We start from the raw sequence: 23,263 nt of genomic DNA, 5'->3' as shown, positions 1-23,263 counted from the left end.
TGCACATGATTCTCAGCCACCAGCCCCTAAAAGGCCTGTCAGATTTTACGAGGTACCCAGGGACTTAAAATTTCTGAACAAAAATCCTGCAAAAGACCCTTTTGTGTTTTGTAGGTCTGCAGACAAGCCGTCTAAGCTATTTCCTGCTGCCAACATTCTTCCTTCAAATAAGGACATCAGGGCAGTGGACAGACTGTGAAAAAAGGTTTATACATTGTCCACTCTGGTTTTAGAGCTCTGAGTTGTCAGACCCAAATAACTAAATACTTATTGTCTATTCTAAATAACGTAAATAAAATAGTGTCCTCTTCTGAGGAACCAAAGCAGTAGACAAACATCCCTTATCTATAGTTTTTCAGGCTTCGTAAGTGGCTACTCAGAGCATAAAATGCAACTATGATGCAATAGAACCCTTCTCCAGGACAGCTACAACAGGTTCTGTGATTGAGGTATGTATGGCTACATTCTCAGCCCTTCCCAGAAGATAAGGCTAAAGATATCTTATACTCGAGCAACAACCACAGAGGAAAAGCCAACAAGGCTAATCTCTTAGACTTCTCTGTAAAAAAGGAACTTTTATTTGGCCCATAGGCTGCTAACCTTTTCAAAATTACAAGAACAAGATAAAAGTATGAAGGACTGTAGACAGATCTTTATCACTTCTCTGCCCAGATACCAAAAGAATTAACCCTGCATGGCCCACTTCCTTCACTTTCAGGAAGTCCAGGTCTTCTCATAAGGCCAAGAAAGTGCCTAGGAAAAGATACCAAGATAAACTAGCCAGGAACTCTTAAGTACCAGGGGTTTTCCTACCCAGACAAATCTGCCTGGCTATCCCATGTCACCCTCCCCACCTCTCGGTCTTACCCTCCTGCCATGATAATAAAAAAAAGTTCACCTCATCCCTAAAAAATGGCTACTCATCCCTTCAGACAAATGGATCCTTTCCGTCATTCAGAATAGGTACAGAAAGACATGGAAGGAAGTTCCTCCATTCAGCGGCATCCCTCCTCCTTCCTACAGTCAGGTACAGCTGTGCTCTCCCATTATTCAAGCCTTGCTCCAACAAGGCCCAGTAGAACCAGTGCCACTCCAATATGTGGTATGGGTTCGTTTCCAGGGTATTGCCCAAGCAATGGATGAAACTGGAGAGCAGTACTGCATCTCTTCATCCTCAACACTTTTCTCAATGTTCCATCTTTTAAGATGTTGTCCCTGTAAACTCTACTACCATTAATTTTTCCATAAGCCTTCCTGTTGTCTCTGGACCTAAAGGATGCTTATCTCAACATTCCTATTCATCCTGCTTAAAGGAACTTTCTGAGGTTTTCTACTGCCACATCATACTTTCAGTTCTCTGCTTTACCTTTTGGACTTTTTGCAGCCCCCAGAGTATTCACAAAGTGTCTTGCCCCAGCCATGGCTTATTGCAGGACTCAGGAGATCCAGATATTCCTTTATTTGGACAACCTGTTAATGCAGGCATCTTCCCAGCAGATACTCTTTGACTCACCTCAACTTCACTTTGTCCCTACGTCAGGGCCTGGGATTAACCTAAAAAAAGTCTGCATTGAATCCAGCCCAAGACTTGGTTTTCTTGTGGTGCAGACTGTACACCACACTCATGCAGGCTTTCATACCACCAGACTAAGTACAAAGCTTAACCAGTTACTTCCTTTCTTTTCTACCTCTTCAGAATTTTCTGCAAAAGAGAGAGAGTGAGATCCTCAGAGCATTGGAGTTCATGGCAGCAACCATTCCCATGGCCCCCTCTGTTAATCTACATCTGAGGAAGATACAGTGGTACTGAAACCTACCTAATCCCAATATTCTAATCCTCTGGATACACAGATTCTTCTTCTGCCCTGCCTAAAGAATGAGAGATCCAGTGGTTGCTATCATTGATGATGCTAAACCCAGATTCACCTTCAAACTACAGACACTGCAACAGGGCCTGCACGCAGACGCATTAGACAATACATGGGGGGGAGCATGGGCAGGCAATCTGAGAATTCAGGGACAGTGGATAACAAATCTAGGATTGGAGCACATCAATATGAAGGAGATATTGTCACTTATATAAGCCCTATATAGTTTCTTCCATTTCTTGGAAACCAGACTCCTTGATAGTGTTCACAGACAACACAAGGGTCATGCAGTACATAAAGAAGCAAGTTGGCACCAGATCCTACCAGCTGTGCAGGCTGACTTTTGGCATGGAAGCAGGCCATAAAAGCAAACCTCTCTCCGTATGGTTTACATTCCTTTGCAGGACAATATCCTGGCAGACTTTCTAAGTAGATCAAGTGAAGATCCCCACAAATAGATGTGGAACAGGCAGGTCTTACTAGACATAGCCACAAATGGGGGGTGCCACAGATTCATCTATTTGCCTTCATTAAAGAAAACAACTTCCTCTCTTTTGCCCCAGGACTTACTGTCCTCAAGCTTGGACAGCAGACACAATCTCCTTTTGCTGGAGTGAGAGTTTCTTATATGCCTTCCATCCACTTCCTTTTCTCTCCAAGGTCTTAATGAAGATCCAAAGGGAATACTCAAACATCCTACTGGTGACTCCCTGTTGGCTAAGGCAGCACTGGTTCCCCTCCTCTCTTCCACCTAGTCAAGGATGATCACCCCAAGCTCCCTTCCACAGTGGACTGACTCACACAACAGAAGAGTTTATTATTTCATTCCAACCTATCATTCCTCAACCTGATATTATGGATGTTAGGATTCTGATCCCTTTTAGATACCAGTTTTTTGAGGACTTGCTTAAGGAAGCAGGAAGCAAGGAAATCTTATAAGCAGAATGGAAATGATTTACTATGTGGTTTCTTTCTAAAAAAAAATAGTAACCAGTACAGGCTAATACCCCAATGGTCCTGTCTTATCTGTGTGAGCTGTTAAAATCTGGCCTAGCACACATTTCAGCCACATCTGCTTGCTTAGTGCTGGGTCCTCCTCTTTTAGCCAGATTAAAGGTAAACAAGTTCTTAAGGTGTATTCCATCTGAAACCTCCAAGGAAAGCTATCCTCTCCACTTGCAATCTCAATTTTGTGCTGGTAAAACTCACTCTCCCTCCTTTCAAACCAGCAGCCTTGGCTTCTCTCAAATTTTGTATTTGGAAAACCATTTTTCTAGTAGCTGTCACCTTGACCAGACGAGTCTACATACTGCAGGCCCTGATGGCAACTCCTTCCTTCCTTACATTCCACAAGAATATAGTGTCTTTGAGGGCCAATCCCTCCTTTATGAACTCTCTCTGAAGCAGGCCATAAATTTGCCCACCTTCTTCCCTAATCCACAGAATAAGGTAGAAAGTGTTCTGCATTATCTAAATGTGCACAGGCAACTCAGATTCTAACTGTACAAAACTAAAGATACCTACAAGTTGGACCAGCTGTTTCTTGTTCCAGGATTGCAAGCAAAATTTGGCTCATCGGAATGCTTCTGCACGTAGCCCTTTAAGTACCAAAGCATTCCAAGAGCTCCTCCTTTATTCAGTCTGATTGCCGTGATCTTTACCTTTCTCAAACATATGTATGATTTGGTTTGTTTTTCATGGTCATCATGTATTTATTAGGCATGTCTGATCAGATGTAGGACAGAACATTTGTGGCTAGCAGCAGCTGGAATAGCATTTTCTTTTTCAAAGAATCTGTGCATATTTGCTTGCCTTTGAAAGGCCCTTCTTCTTAGAGCTTGACCTTCGTGACATGACTCACTGGCATGAATGTCCCCAAATTAAACCTGCTGCGTCAGTTACTATGAAATTCTTCCTTTGGATGAAGTCTTTTTAGTAGCTATGACCTCTACTTATAGGCTGTCTGTAGTGCAGGTTCTTGTTTGTAGGTGACAACATTATCGGCTGAGAGAGGTGGGAATGAGTCACAGTTTACCAGCTTGCATATTTGAGAGGGGATGTTGTATTTGAGACTACAGCTCATGGTGGAGACTGGGGTCCATAGCCATATTTTGGGACTGTACTGGCAGTTTATCTGTGGTGGTGGTGTATAGGTGTTGACATGCATGCACCTGCATTTGTGTCTTTGCCCACTGGGTATAAAAGTGGGCCTGCAGAAAGGATAAAATAACATTTGAACTGATTAAGGATAATGGTTTATCTTGGCTTGGCTCTCACCCATGCATTTATTGCGGGTATGACAAGGCAGAATCATGACAGAGAGGAAAGAGTTTGATGGTCAGACTGGGAAGGGAGACATTTAATTAAAAAAAGCTCTAAATAAATGGATGATTTCAGCCTAGTCCTGCTAAGACAGTTATTCTCCTTGGGGGTAGTATGTATACTTAGGAAACCTGGGAACTGAATATCAGAAAATCCTTCTTGAAAACATGGAAGTGATTCTTTGTATTGTAAATCAGCAGATGGATGTAACCAAAATCTGTTTGCATTTGTTTTGCAATACCTTTCAGATCTGTTTGCAGGGTCTATATTAAATCAGCGAACGCTTAAAGTGAATGCTGATTGAGTACCTTAAGTAAGCGAAAGATTAAAATATCGAAGCAACAGAAACCCAAATTTTTTCCTACGGAAAGAATTTGGTTGTCCGTTTCTGTTGCTTCAGTATTTTCAGTGCTGTGGTGGAAAGTCACGGGTCGGGTTCAGGTAAGTGTGTGATTGTGTGGATGTGAGTGTTAGGGCGGGTTAGGTGAGTTAGGGTTAGGGAGTGGGTGAGGTGAGTGTGCAATAGTGATGGACCGTAGGGGTAGGGTTTAGGTTAAGGTAAGTGGATAGTTAGTGGTGTGTGTATAGTTTAGTGTAGGGTTAGGTGTCAGATTTTTAGGTGTATGTGTGTGGATTGCTGTTTGTTTGGTGTGCTTGTGTTGTGTGTATGTGTTTTGGATCAGCGATTTTTTTTTTTTTTTTTTTTTTTTCCCTAGGGAAAAAATCTCTGTTCGGACAGTTCGAGATTGTAAGCTTTCGCTTACATAAGTTGGATCAGTCAGCGTTCGCTGATCTAATATAGACCCTGTTTGCACAAGACCTGATCTGTGTCCCCATTACAATTCACTTATCTGCAGTCTCTACAGGCCTACTCACGGCCCCTTCCTGCAGCTCATTTATTGCAACTTTCAAAAATATTCCCAAAGGGAGCCCCCTCATCTGAGACCTTCTAAGACAGCATTTACTGTCTTTAGGACTTGAAATGTGTCATTGAAAGACTTGTTCTCCCTTTCTTCAGACCTATCAACTTGGCTGAATTGAAGTTCCTTTCTTTGAATACACTTTTTTAAGTAGCCATCATTGCCTACAGGTGAAGCTGAAGAGTTATAAGCACTTAATGTGCACAGAGCCTTTTGCAGCCCTCCATAAGCGCAAAGTGGCTATCAGGTCTAGTCTTTCTGTTAAGCCAAATATTGTCATTAAGCTTGCATTGAACTGGAGCATTCAGCTGGCTCTGGTTAATGCTAATCCCCCAAAATAATGAGAAGGAATTCTGCATTTGATGGCTGTTCATAAGGAACTTTGATACTACACTAGTGAAACAAAAGACTTCATACAGAGAGACCAACTGTTTGTATCTTTTCTGTCATGAAAGGAGGCAGACGGGTATCTGAAAAAAAAAAAAAAACAACTTCGTCAATGGCCGGCTAACTTCACTGCTTAATGTTTACAGCTATCAGGGGAAAGTACTCCAGGACGAGATGAGTACTCATTCTACTGGAGCAGCCCTCTTCAGAAATATGTCTCTACAGACAGAGCATTTTTGAGGCAGCACCGTGAACCCCCATTTAAACCTTTTCCAGACACTAAAGGTTGGACATGAGTCCAGGAGAAGAGCAAAGCCTCTTTTGTTCTCCAGAGGATGCTTCAGGTCTAGGATCAGGCCCCTTTGCCAGCTGATTTAGCACTCTCCCAGATATTAGGGATATTAGTGTGATCCCTATGAAGTGCATAGTATACTTTTGTAAGAGTAATCAACATTACTGTACATCTGTAAGAAAAGTAATTGTAGTAAGGGCTTTCTCCCCCCACCCTTTTGTCTTTCTTCCCTGCTAGAAGTTTTCATGGCTGAGGTTATACCTTCTGTATGACTTGGATATTTTTTTGTGTGTGTGTTAAGAAGAAGAGATTATGCTTGTATCACCTGTTTAGATGTGTGTTCTTTTACTTTTTTTTTCCTACCTGCAGACCCATCTTTATACCCAGTGTTTTGTTGCTGATGTTATCTGTGCTAGGGCTAATTTTATTTTTCTTGTTTTCCCCTGGAGGAGTCTCCCGGGCCTGTTTCAGGCATACTTGCTCCATAAGGAACAGAGGATGGCATGGATATCATCTTTGACTAAAATTTCTGCTTCTGCTCTTGGTGTAGAGAGAAGACCAGCTGTGATCTGGGGATGTTGGATTGCTTTTGAATTCAGGCCAGCACAACTGATACCTGCATGGAGCAAACCATTGTATTAGGAATAGTACTGCAGTAATGATCCTCTTATTAAAATAGCTCTAGTTACAGTGAGTACTCCTATAACTGTACTGTACTTTAAGCATTTAAGAAATGCCCTTCACATGTTTGCGTGTCATCATTACAGGCCTAGTTCATGACAGCCAGGTTTTCTCAGTATTTTCTTAAAAAAATAGTATTAATTTTATTGCTCAGAATGTAGTGTAATGCTCATGTTCCCATTTCCAAGTTTAACAAACATGAAAGGTTATACCTTTGAAAATAAATATATACTTAAAACATGTGTTTGTTTAATTTTTACAGGATCATTTAAGGCTATGGATACAGAAGATAGTGGAGCAGTGGAGATGAGTCTGGGTGAGGTAAGTTCACAGTTTTTGTTTGTCTTTTCGGCTTTTCCCAGTTAGGGGTCGCCACAGCAGAACTCCGGTCCGCTAATGATTGGCAGTAGATTTTTTATGGTGCTGAGTTGCCAGCCAGACGCCCAACCTTCAACGAAGGCACACCCATTCACGCATGTCTTTCGAATGCCACTCGACCGCGAGGAAGTCATGCACACTCCACAAAGAAGGCACTCCAGCCGGGAATCGAACAGGAGACCCTCTTGCTGTGAGGCAACAACGCTACTGCTGCAGTACTGTTCTCTATTAATGGTTTAATACAGCTGGTTTAAATGAGATGAGACTTGCATTGGGGCTGCTAGAATTAGGAACAGCGTAACTCTACAACTGTTATGAACCAGTCTGATTTCTTAACACCGATCTAGATGAAATATTTCAGTGTCTTCTCACAGATTGAGGTTTGGTACACTATAAAGGTAAACATCTCACAGATGGAGATTTGATGCAGTGTAAAGCTGAACATCTTAGAAGTGGAGTTTTGGTGCAGCATAAAGTTGAATGTCTCACAGATGGATGTTTACTGTAGCATAAAGCCGAATGTCCTAAAAGTGACGATTTGATGCAGCATAAAGTTGAATTTTTCAAAAAAATGAGGCTTGGTACACTGTAAAGCTGAGCTTCTCACAGATGGAGATTTGATGAAGTTTGATGTTTTAATTGATCTATTCTTTGCTGTATATTTTACTTGGGATCTTCTCTTGTTGCTTTTGTTGTACACTGTACTTGGAGCTTTTCTCCTCGGGCCTCTGTTGAAAAGGACCTGTGTCCAGTCAGACTTTCCCGGTTAATAAGTGTAAAATATAATAATAAATAAATAAATAATAAAGCCGAATGTCTCACAGAAGAGGATTTGAAGTGGGTGCACTTTTGCTTGAGTACTGCAGCTGCCAAGCTGCAATTTATCTTGGGACAATGCAGCAATTGCCTCATGTACACAGACAACCCTCTCCTCGTACCACCCAACACTACGACCTGTGAGAGATGCACTTATATAGACAAACTGGAAGCAAAGCTCTCTTCACCAAAGACTGGCCTAGACAGTCAAGAGGAGAAGGTAAGCACTTGCACCGCACCACACTCATCACATAGTCCCTCAAAACCTGCACCACCAAAACACACACAGAAGCACAAAACACACACCTACTTTCACGGAGGCTCTCAGTACAAATCTGCCCAAACAACAGAGACCTCCGAAGCAGAAATGCAAGCAACCTCAACCCCCCAACACAACCCTAATGACACATAGCCCACATACTCGGTGTGCCACTCAACTACAGCCCATAAGGCATAACGTACCCAACACTCTAGTCATAGGTGACTCTATAGTCAGGCACACTGATGTTCCACTCACCAGGCTAAACATGGAAAAAGTTACTGTCAGCTGCCTGTCAGGTGCCAGGATCCTCCACATAACGCACGCACTCAGGTTACTCCACAACAAGTACAAATATGACTCTGTTATTGTCCATGTTGGTGTGAATGACCTGAGACGTATCTCCCTGGACTACATGAAAAGAGACATGGAGGAGCTCTTCGATCTTGTAGCCCAGGCAGGTATGACCCTAGCCCTGAGTAGCATTCTGCCATCACCCAGAATGATACCATAGTACAAGGACAAAATGATTGACTTTAACAATTGGCTAAGCTTCTGGTGTCATTCTAAGGAAATCCAGTATCTTTCTGCCTGGGATGACATGGTCGACAGACCACGCTGCTTTGCCAGAGATGGCCTGCACCTGTCGCCCTTGGGATTCTGGATACTGGTAAAGTCTCTTGCCACCCCTATAGTGCCTTTTTTAGGCAAGGTTCAAATGACAAATTCACCACCGTAACAGGTACAACCAAGCAAAATCTGAGGGTAATGCTACTCAATGCTAGAAGTCTAAACCTCAAAATGCAATCACTCGAGGCACTCCTTAAAATGGAGAACATTGACATCTGTGCAGTGACAGAGACCTGGTTCAAAGCTCCAGAGAGCACCCCTGCATTACCAGGCTATAATTCATACCACACCTTTCGGCCACCAAACCCAGACGGAAACACTAAAGGTGGAGGCGTGTCCATATTCATTAAGGATATCCACACCTCCAAGCTAGTTGCTCAGCATAATGCATCCGAGATTATCCAAGTTCAACTAACTCTGGGCAAAACCGCAATCCAGATTGTAGCTTGCTACAGACCCCCCCCACCATGCCCCAGGATTCCCACTCCTGTTTTCTTGATACACTGGAAAATATTAAGGTACAACCCAACACTCTAATAATGGGTGATTTCAACTACCCTACCATTAACTGGGAAAACTACTCATGTACCAACTCTTTTGCTCAACGTTTTCTGGAAATCATCAATTCCAATGCCTTGGATCAACTTATCCACACTCCCACCAGGGGCAGCAATATCCTAGACCTGGTCATCACAACATGGGTGACTGGTGTTCCATACCAGAGGTCAGCTCCTCGTTGATCAGATCCGACCACAAGCTAATCACCCTAGACATCCACATCCCGCTCCCACCCCCCCACCCCCCATTAGGAAAACAACCGTAAAAATTTCTCCAAAGCCAACTTCATGCTTCTTAAGACAGAAGTGGCAAACTTCATGACACCCATGCAGATGGACAATAGAGGTACGACTGCTGAATCCTACACAAATGCACTTTATAAGCACTTACACAAGTGCATGGATCGTGCTATCCCTAACAGAACCAAGATGCTATCCTCCAAAAAAAGGAAGCCAATCTGGTGGTCTTCTGCCATAAACAAACTCTACAACAGAAGAAAGAAACTGTTACAAAAAAGAGTAAAAATCCCACGATTGGAGGAACTCCCTGGTCAGCCTCAATAAGAAGCTGAGATCCCTCATAAAATCCTCCAAAGCTAGTTATGAAAACAAAATTGCCACTGATCCTAAAGACAACCACAAAACATTCTATAGCTATGTCAGGAATCTCAATGTCAACACTCAGATCTGCTCTGAGTTACAGCACGATGACACTAAATATACAGAGCCAACTGATATTGCCAACATCCTGGCAGATAGGTTCAGTGCTAACTTTACCCCCCTTTCACCCTCTAAAGGGCCCATCTTTATACCGGAAGAATGCAAAGTTCCTGTAATCACGGCTGCACAGGTAAAAACCTCACTCTCCAAAGCCAAGAACACAGCATCCATGGGACCTGACAACATCCCAGGCTGCCTTCTACATGAACTACAGAATGAACTGGCACTGCACCTAAGTATCATGTTCAATCATAGCCTCACCTCAGGCTTTGTGCCCATTGAATGGCGCACCGCAACAGTTATCCCACTCCACAAAGGGGGGGCACAACAGACCCTGGGAACTACCGCCCCATTAGCCTGACGAGCCTCGTCTGCAAGGCCATTGAATGTATCATCATGGAACTCATAAACAAAGACATTGGAGATCTCCAAACTCTGGACCCCACACAGATTGGGTTTGTAAAAGGCAGATCATGTCTCCTAAACCTGATAGACTTCTTTGAAGTAGTCACCAAAGCCATAAATGAGGGTAAGGTGGTTCACACAGCCTATCTAGATCTCGCCAAGGAGTTTGACACCATCCCCCACTTTGGAATTATAGATAAACTCACTAAACTAGGTATAAATCCCTATGTCACAAGATGGGTTGCCAACTGGCTTACTGACAGAACCCACACTGTGAAAGTAGCAGACTCCAAATCAGACTTCAGACCAGTGACAAGTGGAGTACCACAGGGTTCAGTCCTGGGTCCTCGCCTGTTTGGTATCTACTTCTCTGAAGTACAGGATAACACAGAAGGTCTCCTGTTTGGTATCTACTTCTCTGAAGTACAGGATAATACAGAAGGTCTTTAGCTAACTAAATTCGCAGATGACTGCAAACTAGTTGTCGTAATCAAAACTCCTAACAATGTGGACATCCTACAAAAGGGCCTCACTGAGACAGGTGCCTGGTGTCAAAGCCATGGTCTTAAGCTCAATGCCAAAAAGTGCATTGTCATCTCCTTTGGTAAAAACTCTGTACCCATGAACTACCACATAGGCGGTAGTCTACTTAACACCGAAAGTGTGATAAGAGACCTTGGGACACAGGTGGACAGTAGTCTCTCCTTTGATAATCACATCGCCACAGTGGTCAGGAAATCCTTTTTCGTGGCACACCTCATCACAAAAGGTTTCTCATCTAGAAAAAAAGAGGTCATTGTTCCCCTCTACTCATCACTCATTAGACCCATTATAGAGTACAACGCTCCTTTTGGTATGTACCCCTAGGGCCAATAGCCTAGTACCTACCTATGAACCTATTAAGTAATAAGCAATCTTGGGAATATATGGTTTTACATTATTTTCTCACATGTGAGTGATTTGATTTTTAAGAAGGCAAAAATGGGTAAATACAGCACAATCCACGCTCCCAGCAAGAATTTTTTGCTATTTTTGTATTTTTAGTACATTTTAATGTTTCCATGCACTTGTTGGAGTACACTTTTGATAAACACTGCTTTTAAACTTTTTTTACCAAATAGTGTCCCACTTCATTGTTTAATGTAAGTGTACTCATATTTTAAATATACACTCTCGTATTATTTTTAAAGAATATTTGATATTGCTTTGAAAATACTATCAGTGTCATTTCCTTCCAGACTGTAGCACACCTTGATAGGTATATGCAGGTTTCAAACAGAACTGCAACTTGGTTTGTGCCGTAGTGCCTGCGTCTTTACTTCTTCAGACTTTTATATATATCCAGTGTTCAGCTTATAGATCATCTGTTCATTTTTTTGTTTGAATTACTTATAAGTTCTTCTGTTACTATGTTGCAATTAAAATTACCTCTCAAAACAATGAATCAGTTTATATTGCCATATCCTCCCTCACATCTCCAAATTCATTTTGTGAAGTCCAGTCACTCCCTCATAATATAATCTCATTATCCCCAAATAATTACATTTTTATTCTAGGGTACTTTAATCTTAACCTGTCAGCTTCAGCTAGAAGTGATAAGACAGAATTGCTAGCAGCCAAGAAGACGTGTCACTTTAGACAAAAATCAAAACATTACATCTCTAAGTTCCAGTTCCATCTTTCTACCTTAGACTGGTCACCCATTCTGGCCTCCCAAGACCCAAACTTTGCATGTGAAAATCTTACACACACACAGTCCTCCTCCTTTCTGCCGAAAATAATGTCTCTCCAAAGAATTAAAAGAACTACTAGAATTACATGACACTGCCTTGCAGACCTGGAAACAAAACCCACTAGATGGCACTGAAACAGTTTAGCATCCTATGTAACAATGTATATCCAACATCACAAATTCAAATCTTTTAACATCCAAGCAGTTCTCTGTATTGCATTCTCCAAAATGCTTTAAGCATGAGGTCAACTTAAGTTGTAATATCCATAACAATAGCTACTCCCACAACAGCCTTCAGAGTCATCACAACTACCTTTCTATCAGTGACTGTTTCTATAAAGTTAGGAACTACCCATCTCACCAACGCCCTGTCTGCACACCACCCCATCCTCCACCTTTTCTGCCACTTTACCATTCTACTTGAAACAAATTACACCTAAAGACATCAACTGTCTATAACATCCCCCCCAGATGGACCAACAGGGTCTGATAATCTTAGTCCTAGGTTCCTGTACCACAGCAGAGAACCTGTGCTTACTCTCCAACTCCACATTTACAAACACTGTATCAGTTGCAATTTAATTCCCACTCTTGGAACTCTGCTATAATTAGACCACTCCCAAAGCAGGCAAAACCCACTAAAGTCTCACACCTCCATCCAGTCTTCATCCTAGGTGCTGTAAGTGAAGTCCTAGAGAAAGTCATATGCAATTAGCTGTTATCTTAAATACATTACCACCTCCTTTTCCCAAAAGCAGCATGAACTCTGATCTGGCAGGGACACAGTATCTGCTCTGTGGACCCTTGCAAATGAAATATTTTTCAACATGGACCAAGGCAACCTCACAGGGGGGGGGGTCCTCTTCATTGATCTGACTTGGGCATTCAACCTGGTTGACCACACTGTTGCATTCTCCCACATAATAGAAATGGGGATTGGCACACAAGCCATCTACTGGTTCAAAACTTTATCACCATGAGATCCTTTAGAGTAAAATTAGGTGCTTCCATTTCTGCAGCAGCCCCCATTTGACAGGTTTCTCTCAAGGTTCATTTCTCACCCTGTTTCTTTTCCCTGGTTTTACAATGGACATTTAACTTGTGCCTTACTCTCCTTTACATTCTATTCCCAATAATTGTATCTTCTTCTTCTTCTTCGGGCCAATTTAGAGTGTCCAATCCACCTGCAGCATGTCTTTGGATGGGATGTGGATTCCCAACAATTGTATATACTTCATAAATTATTTTCCCTCATAAAAACATCATACTGTATGATGTTATGACATTGTACAGGTAGTCTTACATATGTTACTATTATCTTGTATCAAATCTAGTTATGTTTTTGTTAATTTTTGCTGTGTACTATCCTGATTTCTCAGCATGCTTGTTCTTACATTACCACTGTTGTGTTGATATTGATTAGTGTATTGCTTGTTTTGGTTTCTTTCTGCTGTGTTACTGTTTCAATATTTTTAGCAAAGTGAATCATTTTTCTCTGCACGTCTGTCTCCCACATGTCAAACTTCCTCTGGTTTATTTTGCTCCTATTTGTGACTCCAACAAGCCTTTTCTGCCATACTGCTGAATTAGTAAAATTTTGTCACAAGTTTTCATGATCATAAGTTACCTCTCATCACAGTATGCGCATTTTTTTTAAGCTTACTGGTGCTTGTTTTCATGCTGTCTGAGACAGACTATTCCACAGTCATTCCTTGTAACATTATTAGCAACCATTCATAAGCCCCATATTACCAACAGGAGCAAAAGAAAACAGTACTTCTCTATCAGTCTTCAACATAAGCCTGGCCTTATCTTCTGATACGATAACTGGAGTGATACACAAAACTAGATCATTACTTCAGTCCTGTTGAGCACTCAGCAACAGCAAATGGCTACTATGGGAGTGTGAGAAGCTAACACAAGAGGCATGAAGTGGTGTCATTCTAAGGGCATCCAGTGTCTGTCTGCCTGGGATGACATGATAGACAAGCCTCGCTGTTTCGCCAGAGATGGTTTGCACCTGTCACCCCTAGGCTTTCGAATACTGGCCAAGGCTCTTGCCGTCCCCATAGTGCCTTTTTTTAGGCAAGGCTCAAAGGACAAAACCAACCACCGTAACCAGCACAGGTAACCAAAAACTAAGGGTAATGCTACTCAACGCCAGAAGTCTCAACCTCAAAATGCACGCACTCAAGGCACTCCTCAGTATGGAGAAAATTGATGTTTGTGCAGTGACGGAAACCTAGTTCAAGGCTCCAGAGAGCACCCCAGCACTACCAGGTTACAATTCATATCATACCTTCCGGCCTCAGTTACCAGATCACAGTACAAAGGGCGGAGGTGTATCCATATTCATCAAGGATACCCACATCTCCAGGTTAGTGGCGCAGCATGATGCCCCAGAGATCATCCATGCGCAACTATCAGCAGGCAAAACCACATTTCAAGTCGTAGCCTGTTATAGATCGCCCACCATGTCCCAAGATGTTCACTCAGCATTCCTTGAGGCATTGGAAAATATAAAGGTCCTACCCAACACCATAATTTTGGGTGATTTCAACTACCCTGGTATAGACTGGGCGAACTACCAAAGTTCTAACTCCTATGCCCAGCGGTTCATAGAATTTATAAATTCAAATGCCCTTGAACAACTGGTATGTTCTCCCACTAGAGGGGACAACATATTGGATTTAGTCATCACAAATATGGGCGCCCATTGTACCACACCCGTTATCACTCCCTCTCTGGTCAGATCAGACCACAAACTGATAACCTAGACGTCATCACCCCTCCACCTCCCTCAGTCAAAGAAACCATCGTAAAAAACTTTCCAAAGCAAACTTCAAACTACTTGTGTCAGAAGTGGAAAGCTTCACTATTCCCTTGCAGAAGGATAATGATATCCAGGATGCAGAATCCTACACCAAGGCACTTTATATACGTCTTCAGGATTGCATGGACCGTGCTATCCCAAATAAAACCAAGACTCCTTCCTCAAGCAAGAAGAAACCAGTCTGGTGGACCCCAGCCACAAGCAAACTATACAATAAAAGGAGGAGACTTATACAAAAAAAGGCCAAATCTCAAGTAGAAATATCTTCCCTGATCAGCTTTAGTAAGAAATTGAGGGCCCTCATCAAGTCAACTAAAGCCAATTTCAAAAAGAAAGTTGCCAAGGATAACCATAAGGCCTTCTATGGTTACGTCAGAAACCTAAATGGCAATGCTCAGGTCTGTTCTGAGCTAGTACAAAATGGAACAAAATACACTGACCCCACTGACATAGCCAACATCTTGGCTGACAGGTTCAGTGCAAATCCCCCCCCCCCACTTCCTACAGGGCCTGTTACTATTCCAGGGGATTGTGTAACTCCAATTATTACTGATACGTTGGTTAACAAGGCTCTATCTAAAGCTAAAAACACTGCCTCCATGGGACCAGATAGTGTCCCCGGCTGTGTTATACGCAAGCTCCAGAATGAATTAACCCCACATCTGAATACCCTGTTCAGTCTCAGCCTCTCGACAGGATATGTGCCCATAGAATGGCGCACAGCAACGGTGGTTCCACTGCACAAGGGTGGGCCCACAACCGACCCTGGGAACTACCTACCAATAAGCCTGACCAGTCTGATCTCTAAGGCAATGGAGCAAATCATTATGGAACTCATAAATGGAGAGCTTGGGAACCTCCAAACACTTGACCCCACACAGTTCGGCTTCGTCAGGGGCAGATCATGCTTCCTGAACCTGGTGGACTTCTTTGAGACAGTTACTCAGGCTATAGATAAGGGAAAGGAGGTACACACTGCTTACCTTGACCTTGCTAAAGCATTTGACACCATTCCCCATTTGGGTATTATTAATGAACTCACCAACCTGGGCATAAACCCTTACATCACAAGATGGATCGCATACTGGCTCTCAGACAGATCCCACAAAGTAAGAGTAGCAGGATCTATGTCCGAATCCAGACCGGTAACGAGTGGTGTGCCTCAGGGCTCTGTCCTGGTGCCCTTCCTGTTTGGCATATACTTCTCTGAAGTACAGGCAAATACTGAAGGGCTGTGGCTGACCAAGTTTGCGGACGACTGCAAACTTGAGTACTATAATAGCGTCTCTGGCCGACATGGATAACCTCCAGAAGGGCCTTAATGAGACTAATGCATGATGTCAAAGCCATGGTCTCAAGCTAAATGCTAAAAAATGCGTAGTAATCCCCTTTGGAAAAAACAGCGTACCCACGAACTACCACATAGGAGGTAACCCCCTGAAATCTGAAGTAGTAATAAGGGATCTAGGGACCCAAGTAGATAGTCAGCTTTCCTTTGATAACCATGTTGCCAAGGTGGTTAGAAAATCCTTCTGTGTGAACCATCTGATCACGAAAGGGTTTGCATCAAGAGCTAAGGATGTAATGGTGCCCTTGTACTCTTCCCTCATCAGACCCATTATTGAATACAATGCACCAATTGGTATGTACCTGGCTAGGCATCGCAAGCAGCTGGAAAGACCACAGAGGTACCTCACTAAGAGGATTACTGGCCTCAAACAGTTGCCGTATGAAGCACGATTGAAAAAACTAAGGCTTTTCTCTGTTGCATACCGCCTTCTCAGAGACAATCTCTGTCTAACATACAGAGCCTTGTTGAACATGCTCCATCTTAGCAAAACCAAATCCACTCGAGCTACATGCTCTAGGGATATAAACCTCAGCACAACAATGAATAGAACATGCTGGAGGGATAGATTCCCTTCGCAAAGGCTTCCTTTGCTATGGAACAAGGTCCCGGTCTACATAAGATAGAGCCCCTCAGTATCAGTCTTCAAGAGGAACCTTGACCAGTGGATGGGTAACAGAAAGTTCACACCAGGGATCATACCAACAGCTCTACTAGATAGGGGCCAAGGGTACTAGCTGCTAGATCAAGAGCCTAGGGAACTAGCCAAAGGGGCGTTGAATACCGCACAACGTGGCTGGGCTAATATATGCCTTCAGGCAGATAGCCCAGTACCTACCTATGAACCTATTACTAATAATACTGGACTTGTAAGTACTGTGGGAGTGAGAAATGCCTTGCAGTTTGCTGCAGTGTCTCTCAAGCAAATCTCTGGGTTATATAAGACATAATGACCCTGGAAAAGTGTAATGCAGGGCTGTATTGGGCCAATTGGCCTAAGGCCAGCCTTGCAGTCAGGGCTTCATCCATCTGTGCCATGTGGACTGGGACCTACTGCCTTATTTTAAGGGAGAGGAGCAGCTTACATTTATTGGTTTTGTGGATATGTGGGTATGAACTGAGTATAGGAGCTTGTATTTTTAACAGTGTAGAAATATAGAAGATTGCTTTTTCTCCTTATGCTCCCTGTCTCTGTCTCTCAATGTCTGTCTGACTATTCTACACACATGCACACACTGGAGTACCCAGCAAAAGAATGAATTACCACAGTATACTGAAAGTCAAAACAAGGAGTCTGGAATGCCGAACATTCAAAGTAATGAGGCCTCACGTCAGCAAAAGTCAGAACATTGAACAGAGCAGATGAAGTATTGTGCGAGATTGCAGTACAGCTGTCTTTGGGGTCCTGCCCATTCCCAGATGCAGTGCGATCTTGGAGTTGGTATGTATAGTTAGCAGGGAGTATGGGATGTGAGGGAGCTTGCTGTCATGCAAAAGCTTCTGTTGTTGTAGTGCATTGTTAGCCTTGTGTGCCTGTTCGGTGTTCTGACTTTCACTGATTGAGGCTTCTTTGTCATTCTTTTGACATTTCATGTTGTGGTAATTCATTCTTTCGACAGGGATCCACACATCCAAGTTCATTACATCGAAAAGCATTTTAGGTGGGGGGCTGCACCCCCCCACACCCCCCAATGTGGGGGGCTGTGCCTCCCACACCCCCCCTAACTATATATATCAATTCCAGGGTCGCACAACATTGGGGAAGGGGGCAAATGCTTTTCGATGTAATGAACTTTCAATGGAATGAACTTTCAATGGAATGAACTTTCGATGGTTTCATATGAAACCATATATATATATATATATATATATACATACATACATACATACATACACAGAGAGAGATAGTAAGGTATATATAGGTATATATTGTGTGTCAATATAACTTTTGGAAGACTTTTAGTGATTTAAAATTTGATGTAAATATGCATTTGAAAAAAAAATTTATACAGTTACTCTTTTCTCCCTTTCAGTGGCTTGTCCTAACAATGTGTGGTTGAGGTCATCGGAAAGATGTCTGGAGAAAAACTCGTCAATCCGTGCATCCTGCAAGTGCCTCCTTCCTGTAACTTAGCGTCACATATAACTTTTTTATCTCTGCTCTCCTCTACTTTTTGGCCTTAAGTTAAATGCTTGGATGCCATAGTGTTTGCCAAGCTTGCTTTTTGTGTGGACATTCTAGGAGAGAGAAAATAAATTGTTGAACTCAATTTATAATTTCTACTTACTTTTTGCAATTTATGCCTAATAACAAGATTGATGTGAAGGCAGGAGGCAGTAACACCTCCTTTGTCTTCTGTAACTTAGACTGGCCCTCAGCTATTCATCTCTGTGCAAGAAAGGGTGACTGCAGCTGAAATGGTCTGTGAAGAAGGACGTTTTCTTCAGAACTGAATTATATACAGAAATCAATAAATGCAAAATCCATGTTGCAGGTTTTAGAAAAGTGGACTGTTTTGTTTTAATAGATGTTCTGCCTTTCTTGTAGCTAAACATTTGTTTAGTCCACTTTACTGCTAGTGCCATTTGAAGCCGAACGCCAGTTTTCATTCTTGTTTTAGTTAGTATTAAGTCTTTGTGGGCCTTGTGCTTTTTGCAACAGGTAAAATTTAAGGTTATGTACTTATCATGGCATATCTCTCAGTCGTTACTTTTTAGCTCAAAATTTTGCTGTGCCTCTTCTAAGTCTTTGACTTTTTGTGAAAAGTTAGTGTATTATAGTTAACCAGTTTTTATGACAATTAAAATTACAGGCATATTTTACATCCAAAATTATTCTGTCAGGTTTTCTAAGTCAGCATCATCAGCATTTAAATAGTGTTTGTGGTTAGTGTAAGTGTCCCTGATTCTGGACATAAAAAATTGGGATCTATGCATCACAGTGAGCTGATTTTAAATTCTTCAGCTGACATGGATGTGCTGTTTTCCACTTTTGTATCAGTGCTTTGACCACTGTGTTCAAATGATGCAGTATGTATCCTTATTACAAAGGTTTTCTTGGTAGGACAACGTGAACATCTGTTACCCTCATCTTGTTGGTCATTCCTAAGGAGTGCACTACGTACTCTTTTATGAATCTGGATGTGAATTTAGATGTCTAGTTACGTACCTTGCTTTCTTAATCCTGACAGCTAATGGGGTGCATATGGTTTTAAGGATGGAAGAAAATTCTGTAGGGGGAAGCTCTTACCCTCTGCTATGTTTTTCAGGATTAGACATTTACAAAACAAGATAGTTATCCACCACAGTTGTCATTAAATCAGATTTGCTTAATCACAATAGTGTGGTCTAACACCACCATGCGTAGGTTGCATCACACTATAAACTTTACCTTTTGCCGTTACAAGTGCTGTAGTACTGTGGTGTCATTTTGTCAGTATTACCAAACCCAGAAACATTTTTAAATTTTAAAATGTAGGCCAAAAGATGACCAGAATTGCAACCATTTGGTACGGTGTACAAAGGGCTGCTTGTGAATTTCAGTGTAAGATAGGAATTTCAGGTATCAGGACTGGTTAGTGAAGAAGTCATAACATAAATTGTGTAAATTACATTATTGACAAACCAAATGTCTTCTTCCACCTGCATGAGCTTTCTTTTTTGAGGGGTAATGTGTGCACTTTTAAAATCCTTTAATTCCATGTCATGTTTCTTTTATTACACCAGAAGACATTGAAGAAATAGCTGCAAATCACAATTCAACTACTACTACCCTGATTCATGAAACCTAATTCTGTGCGATAACTTTGCAAACACTGAGATGATATTTAAATTTTCAGTAGTGATGAACAAGTCTGTGGTTCATGAACATCTGCTGGATTTGCTTGGTAGGACTGCTTAATGTTAATGCTTTTTAAAGCTTGTGAGCTACACCACTTTTAGAAAAGGACACCTTTTTAATTCCCTACAAACTATTCCTCCAAATACAGAAAGTCCAGAGTGACTTTGCAGTTTGTGATGTATTACATTCATCTATGGAAGGGCATAGTTTTTGAATATGAGATAGATGTTGGTATATTCCAAGACTGCTGATGACTTCGGTATAGCCTTTTTCATACCACAGATGGTCTTTTCAGACTTTTCATTTGCCAGTGTTTAATCTTCATTCTTAAGCAGCTGTTAATGTGGTTGCCTACACTGCTTGTGCTTGGAAGAGGGAGTCATGACACAGACTGCAGAAATAAGAGGCGTTAGGTAAATGAATGCATTTGGACCCTTATGAAACAAATGCAGAACTCGGGCCATTTTTTGACCAAACAAGTTGGTATGAAGACAGACATGCGTTTTGCTGTTTACTCTTCAAAAAAGAAATGATTGCTTTGTTGCATGCATTCCTAAAAAGGTTAAAGGTTTTCAGCTTGTTCTCTGCCATGAATGCATTCATTAAACTTGGACACAGTGTTTCATGAGTTTGTACATGTAGTTGTTGGTTCAGTCTTCTTCATGTTCGTTTGTGTGTGACCACATCTCTGCATCCTGTGCATGGGTGCCAGTGTGAAAAGGGCAGAGTATGTAAAAGTCACGGGTTCCAGCAAGGACAGTAGTTAAAATTGTTTGCTCCTTGCAATCCAGTAAGGCTGCTGACATTCTTCACTGTTAACTGTATTATCCTTTTTGTTGAGGGCAACTTTTAGCCATTTTTTGAACCAAGTCTGACAAAGACTGAGTGAAGTGTCAGTTTTATTAAATTCTTTGCTCTGTTAAATAGGCTGCAACATAGTGGGCTGTTCCAGATATGAATCATGAAAAACTGACCAGTTTTTCAATCTCTAATGCATCTATGTCTTGTGGGTCACACAATGGTTAATGAAAGTCTGAAGCTAGTCATTCCAGTAATGCTATCCCAGTGTCATGTTACAGTACCAGTCCAACACAGCATTCTTCTCATGGCCATAAAATAGGCAAATGTTATTCCTAGAACAGCGACACTTTCATTAAAAAAAGAAAATCTTATTCTAATTTTTTTATGCGTGTAGTAGGGTAATAATAATAATAGTAATATACCTTAGTATCTCCTGCAGTGTGCATGTGAAAATGGTTCAAGTCAAGGTAGAAGCTGCAGCAGATGTATTTACTTGTACCAAGGTTTAATAGAGTTATATATATATTATTATTGCATGCCAAAGCGATTAGCACAGGATTTACCATTGCTGTACTTCCCAGATACATATCTTTGCTGATATTACAAAACAGAAAAAAAAATACTGACTGGAACCGCATCTTTAATATATTCCCCAGGTAGCACAGTCCACTTGGGACAGACTTCCTGTTAAACAGATGGTTTAAAATAGATGCACTTGTTTATTTTACCAGTGGATTTGAAAGTAGGCTCCATATGTATCTTGCATTTGATTTCTTACTATAGAGATGACCCACTGTATGAGTTTTTCTTGAAGGCTGCTGGGATATAATAGAGATTCAGAAATGCCTGTGACAAATTATGTTTTGAAAGGTCTGTGCTGGTTGCTTGAATTGCTAAAATGAAAGAGACAATTCAATAAAGGACCAAAAATATACTAAAATATATCTGTCTGGATTTTTTTGAGGGCGAGGGATGTTTGAATATTTTTATGGGTGGGTAATCTAAAATCTCTGCATTGCATTGTTGCTAAAGTCGCTTAATTTCCATTTTATATTACAAGATTTTGCATTCTGAAGCAGATTGCATTTAGTATATAGTAAATGAGCTTGTGTATGCATTCATGTTATGAATACTGCAGTATAGAGAAGAGAAGGACATTTATGGTTATGGTAAGGTTTTTATACAACTATTCTTTCCTCCTTGTAAAAACTTTACTAGTCAAAGCAGCTTGGAAGACTACTATAAATCTCCCTGCTATGGCTCATTGGTGAGATTAGAACTGTCCATCACCACCAGGGTATACAATTTTAGGACAGCACATCAAAGTTGCTTGTATAATTTTCAGTGGCTTTGGAACATAATCTCCCTTGCTGATTGGCCTCCTCTTGCATCAAGTATGGGAAACAAGGTCTATGCTTCTTCCAGTCCAGGCCTGCGTATTCTAAGTACCATGGACATCTGCATAAGTGTAAAAGGGTATGTCTAAAGGTGGTATCCTTAATTGAGATGATGCTGTGAAACTTCTGAAGAACTTGGATAATTGTGCTGTGCCCTAATCTTAATCATTGAAGTCAGTGCTTTTCATCACTGTCACTCCTCGAAGACGAGCACTATTCAACACATTCTTGAGGAGGGCTTCCTACTGTACTTCTGAGATCCATTATTCTTAGTCATCGAACTGCAAAAATTCAACGGCAAAGTTAAAGAACAGCAAATGGTGATAATTGATGTTCTCCCTTAAAGCTATTTTTTTGCAGGGGGGTGCATCCCCCACTCAATCCCACTCCATAGTAACCCCAAGACTGCCATATCGTGGAGAAAAGGGAATACTGCAAGGCACAGTGATCTCAGCTTAGTACATACAAGTCCCCACTTTCTCACATTTAGTGCCATTTGCATTTAGGAGTCTCAAAATTTAAGACTATTACCTTGAAGGAGGCTTGATTAGTTTCATGGCTGTTGGCTATAGTATTTTTTTCATTTGCAGCAGTTTATTCAACAATTAAGATACTCAGTACCTGAAAGTCATCAAGGAGGCAACAGTCAGGAGTTACCTTTTTGTAATCAGCTTTCTAAAACTTGTAAGCCAGCAGCTCATTTTCTCAGCAGACTTACTAGTGGAATGGGAAACAACTTTTCAGACCCCATAACCACCTAAAGTGTCAACTCTGCAAGCTTTCACAGGAGCAGAGAAAGTTCTAACAGCAGCCAAAAGCAAATTTCCAATCCATTGAATAAACTAGAATTTTGAATTATTCTTCAGCTATCTTGTAAGCTCCATAAAAGTAAATAGGGGAAAATGCTGTCTGTGTCTAGGTATGGATGACTTTAGTTTTCGACCACTGGGTTAGCCAGTCAGTGGAGCAGGAGCCATACTGGAGTTAATTAAGATTTCATGCAACAGTGCTCAAACATCCCACCTTTCTGAAGTACTGCTTTCAGTTTTTTGAGGAACTACAGTTTTTTTCTTCAA

At 41.5% G+C, this 23,263-nt stretch overlaps 1 protein-coding gene across 5 annotated transcripts in view; it reads left to right on the top strand.

Annotated features, from left to right (window-relative positions):
* Positions 1–21,732, top strand: part of CAPN11 (calpain 11) — a 1,381,576-nt gene extending 1,359,844 nt beyond the window's left edge. For all 5 annotated transcript variants that reach the window (XM_044060753.1, XM_044060742.1, XM_044060725.1 and 2 more), the window contains 2 exons: positions 6,733–6,791; positions 18,182–21,732. In XM_044060753.1, coding sequence (XP_043916688.1) covers positions 6,733–6,791; positions 18,182–18,208 — 86 coding nt within the window. In that variant the 3' untranslated portion in view covers positions 18,209–21,732. The remainder of the gene's footprint in view (positions 1–6,732; positions 6,792–18,181) is intronic.
* Positions 21,733–23,263: the final 1,531 nt, after the last annotated feature.

The sequence above is a fragment of the Protopterus annectens genome, chromosome 1.part0 (genome assembly GCF_019279795.1).
Source record: "Protopterus annectens isolate FY-2018-M chromosome 1.part0, PAN1.0, whole genome shotgun sequence".
In the NCBI taxonomy this organism is placed as follows: Eukaryota; Metazoa; Chordata; order Ceratodontiformes; family Protopteridae; genus Protopterus; species Protopterus annectens.
Note: the sequence above shows the minus strand (reverse complement) of the source record. Positions and strands in the feature narration are given on the sequence as shown.